General features: G+C 37.3%; 1 protein-coding gene across 1 annotated transcript in view; it reads left to right on the top strand.

The window, feature by feature from the left end:
* Positions 1-228: 228 nt before the first annotated feature.
* Positions 229-4,511, top strand: part of LOC107750991 (solute carrier family 35 member E1-like) — a 6,379-nt gene continuing 2,096 nt past the window's right edge. The window contains exons 1-4 of the mRNA XM_016566559.1: positions 229-771; positions 2,845-2,915; positions 3,052-3,189; positions 3,276-3,401. Coding sequence (XP_016422045.1) covers positions 441-771; positions 2,845-2,915; positions 3,052-3,189; positions 3,276-3,401 — 666 coding nt within the window. The 5' untranslated portion in view covers positions 229-440. The remainder of the gene's footprint in view (positions 772-2,844; positions 2,916-3,051; positions 3,190-3,275; positions 3,402-4,511) is intronic.

Here is a 4,511-nt window from a genome sequence, read left to right on the forward strand (position 1 = left end):
ATATTTAGACAGACTTAAAGAAGTTCCAGATCTATACTTGTGCTCTTATTGTTTCAGTTATTTTGCCTTTAATGTAAATAAACATGTGCAAACAATATACTTGCTCTTGTTAATTTATTTTGATGTTAATTACATTGTGCAAGCTGTCTCTTTAATACCCTGTGGTTTATATACATGTTGCTGCTGATTGGGCTGACATTTTTGACACACCCACCAAACAAGAGAAAACATATCTCAAACCCTGTTGCACACCGTTTCCAGGAAACATGTCGTTCAACCCGGAAACCGTAACAAAACGTTGCGCACCTTTGAGCGTGAACGTGCCCCTGGTCACCATAGTGATTTTGGTGGGGGCGTGGCCTCGCAGAGTCACGTGACTCTTTCTCCAGCGAGCCCTCCAGACCCAGTGTCGTTGGTCGCGTCGCGGTTTGAGCTGAAAGATGGCCGCAGTGGAGCAGCGCCCGCCGGCGCGGGAGGGAATTCGGATCGCGGTGCTGTGTATGTGCTGGTACACCGTCAGCTCTGGTGGCAACGTGGTCAATAAAATAATCCTCAACGGCTTCCCCTATCCGGTCACGGTGTCTCTCTTTCATATACTGTCCATCATCGTGTTTCTCCCGCCGCTGCTGCGAGCCTGGGGCGTCCCGCGAACGGAGTTACCGGCCCACTACTACCGCTGGTTCATTCTGCCGCTCGCCTTCGGGAAATACTTCTCCTCGGTCTCGGCCCATTTCAGCATATGGAAGGTTCCGGTGTCGTACGCGCACACTGGTGAGTATCGGGAGCCTTACGGTTTAGCGACTTTGTATTACAGGCCTTATTCTTCGAACTCAATTCAGACCCAGGCTGATCGGATAGGTTCGGTTTAGCTCGGCTCGGTTCGTTTAATCGAGTTTGAATCGCCGTAGGTTATTCATTTATCGCTGTCTGTCGTTAACCACAAATCTCAGCCGTGAAATCAAACTGCGTTTCCCATTTAAACCTCCACTTTCATCCAAACATTAGGAAACAAATCGTAATATGGATTTAATGACTCACTCGGGTCATTTTTCTACGTCCGAGTTTTGATAACTACACTTTATTGAAGTAGTCCCAGAGTACGTCACTTCCGCACTCCTAATAATACTGCCACATCATCCACCTGCGTGTAATACAGACTGGTCTAGTTTGGGAAGCTTCAGTTCCTTTTGTTTACATGACCTCCATTATTATCAAACCCTGCGGTAGTATTAAAAACCCTGATAGTGAAAGAAGCATTCTCTTCCAAATGTACAATAATAGAATATTAGCAGAGTAGAACTGTACATAAAGACATGAAATGTGTTTTTGTTTTTTTTGTTTTTTACAAACGTTCAAAAAAAGAAAACTTGAAAGATAAGTTAGGACTTAGTAGTAAATTATTGTTTGAAAAGTCACACAGTGACAAGTGGTGTCCTACAATGTGACATGTTATTCTCATTTAAAACTGTTTTAACCAGTATATGTAGTGTATTACGCAGGATGTTTTAATGAGCTCTTTCAAGTTGTCATTTTTATCTACTTTTTATTTACTTGTGTGGGTCTATTCATTTTATAATCAATTTAATCAAACTTGTATCATAATTTGAAGAAGAAGAAAAAAGAACACGGTGAGATGATATTGAATTGTAATTCGCCAAACCTGGAACTACTTCAGAGGCATGCAGGTACTATAAAATACTCATTTGTCACACTGCAGTATCATTTAGAACAAACTAATAGAAGTATTATAATAGAAAAAAATACGCTTTCATTTATGCGTTCACATAGACAGGGTTCACAATGTCATGAGACACCTGGAAATAATGCTACTTTTAACTGAACCAGAAAAACTTGTACATCCAAGTCTGAAATTACAAACATAACATAACAAACATTTAACATTCAAATAATCAAGTCTGAAACATAACACGGAAGTAGCCTTAAAAAGTAAACTATAAACCCAAATAACTACTTCTGAATGTGATGAAAATGACTATTTTTCACTTATTTATAATAGCGGTTTATCAATGGTTAAGTTGCAAAATCATTCATTATAACTCTCTACAGACTTGCCTTCTGCTCACTGATCTCAATATATAGATTATAGATAGTTCATATTAGGGGTGTGCGATATATATCGTCTGCGATAATATCGTAATTGTTGTTTTAACGATGTGCGATTTGACATTATCGAGTATTTTGCAAAAACCATTCAAAACATCCCTACAGAGCGCACGCATACATTACGTGAAGTCTAGACTTATAGATAGTAGATTGTTCATATACTCATAATTACGCTATTTCCCACTTTACTTGAAGGACGCTTGATATAATTGTGATTTCCAGGCTTGGAAAGGTCATTGAAGTTAAAATTTGAGAAGTTAAAGGGGACACTGGATGCCCATTTTTCACAAGTTGGAAATAATTCTTTAGGGTCATCATGAAATGTCTGTAACATACTTTGGTTAAGATTCCTCAATGGTCGTGTAAAATAACACCCTGTTTACATTGTCCAAAACAGTTCACAGCGATTGAACTCGTCTTGAGAGTTCTGATTTTTCCTTGAATTGTTTTGGCGTTAGTGTCAGATGACCTGCGATGAGGCCCGTTTGCAGCGACGTCTGATGCAGTTGAGTTTGTTCGGACGCAGATGTGTGTTTTAAGTTTGAAGCAGCATTAGTGCAGGAATCAGCAGGGAGAGTGTGAGAGTTGTTTTTGAGCACTCGACTGCAGCTGAGATGTTTCAGACCCCAGGTGCAATCACAAGGCGAACATGTGGCGACACTAATGGCTGATGTTATTAGATGAGTGAATGCATGTCTTCTTTTCATTCCCTCATTCTAGTGAAGGCCACCATGCCCATCTGGGTGGTTCTGCTGTCACGGATTATCATGAAAGAGAAGCAAACCACAAAGGTCTGTCTTCATCTAAACACAGTTAGAAATAAGTCATGTATTTACTGAATTCATAATGGCTTAAACAGTCACTGATTGCTTATTGCTTGATTGTTTAATTGCATGTTTGATGAGTTTGGCTCTTTTTTTTGAGCAGGTTTATGTGTCTCTTATACCCATCATTGGAGGTGTTCTGTTGGCCACTGTCACTGAATTGTCCTTTGACGTCTCTGGATTGATCAGCGCTCTGGCAGCGACGCTCTGCTTCTCTTTACAGAACATATTCTCGAAAAAGGTTCATATTTCTATTAGGTGATTTCTGTCAATTAGGAAAAGTCTGGAATGGCTTCTTGTGTGAAATAATTTTTGTGGTTGTTTTAGGTCTTGCGTGACACAAGGATTCACCACCTCCAATTACTAAACATCCTGGGCTTCAATGCACTTATGTTTATGCTGCCCACGTGGATTTTAGTGGACCTCTCATCTTTCCTGATGGATGGAGATCTGGTAAATAGGGTTTTAATGATTTTATATGAATAATATTAATATATAAGAGGATGTTTATCTGTAAATATGTCCAGTTCATATGTTGTACCAAAATCAAAAAAATGTTTTAGATGAAAAATTTTGGCACTGTGACATTGTTTTTGTCCGCCCCACTGTAATATAATGAAATTACAATGGGTTTAGTTTGGACATAATGATTTTGTTTAATGAATAATTTTTATTTGTTTTAAAAATAGCTTAAGTTAAATCCAGTACAACAAGTGTGTGTGTATGTGTGTATATATATATATATATATATATACAGTGGGTACGGAAAGTATTCAGACCCCTTTAAATTTTTCACTCTTTGTTATATTGCAGCCATTTGCTAAAATCATTTAAGTTAATTTTTTTTCCTCATTAATGTACACACAGCACCCCATATTGACGCTGCAATATAACAAAGAGTGAAAAATTTAAGGGGGTCTGAATACTTTACATACCCACTGTATGTATGTGTGTGTGTGTGTATGTGTATGTATATGTGTGTGCACATATACATACATATATACATACATACACACACATATACATACATATATGTATGTATATGTGCACACACACACACACACACACACACGCATACATTTCTAGATGTGTACACACACACACACATACACATATGTGTATTTGTGTGCATGTATATATCTACAAATGTTCTTCATTTTAGTTATCCAAAAGGTCATATCTGCCATTTTAAAATTTATGTTTTTTTCTTTTGCAATAAATTGATCAAAAGTGACAGTAATGACTTTTAAATTCTTACAAATCTCTATTTTTCAAAGAAACTGTGTTCTTTTGAACTTTCTATTCACCAAAGAATCCTGGAAAAGTGTCATGGTTTCCTCAAAAATATTAAGCAGCAAAATGTTTTTTAACTTTAATAATCAGAAATGTTTCTTGAGCAGCAAATCAGCATATTAGAATGATTTCTGAAGGATCATGTGACACTGAAGTAAAGATGCTGAAAATTCAGCTTTGCATCATGGGAATAAATTACATTTTAAAATATATTCAAATAGAAAACAGCTGTTTTAAATTGTAATACTATTTCACAATATTACTGTATTT

The sequence above is a fragment of the Sinocyclocheilus rhinocerous genome, unplaced genomic scaffold (genome assembly GCF_001515625.1).
Source record: "Sinocyclocheilus rhinocerous isolate Xijiao unplaced genomic scaffold, SAMN03320098_v1.1 scaffold1864, whole genome shotgun sequence".
NCBI classification, from domain to species: Eukaryota; Metazoa; Chordata; class Actinopteri; order Cypriniformes; family Cyprinidae; genus Sinocyclocheilus; species Sinocyclocheilus rhinocerous.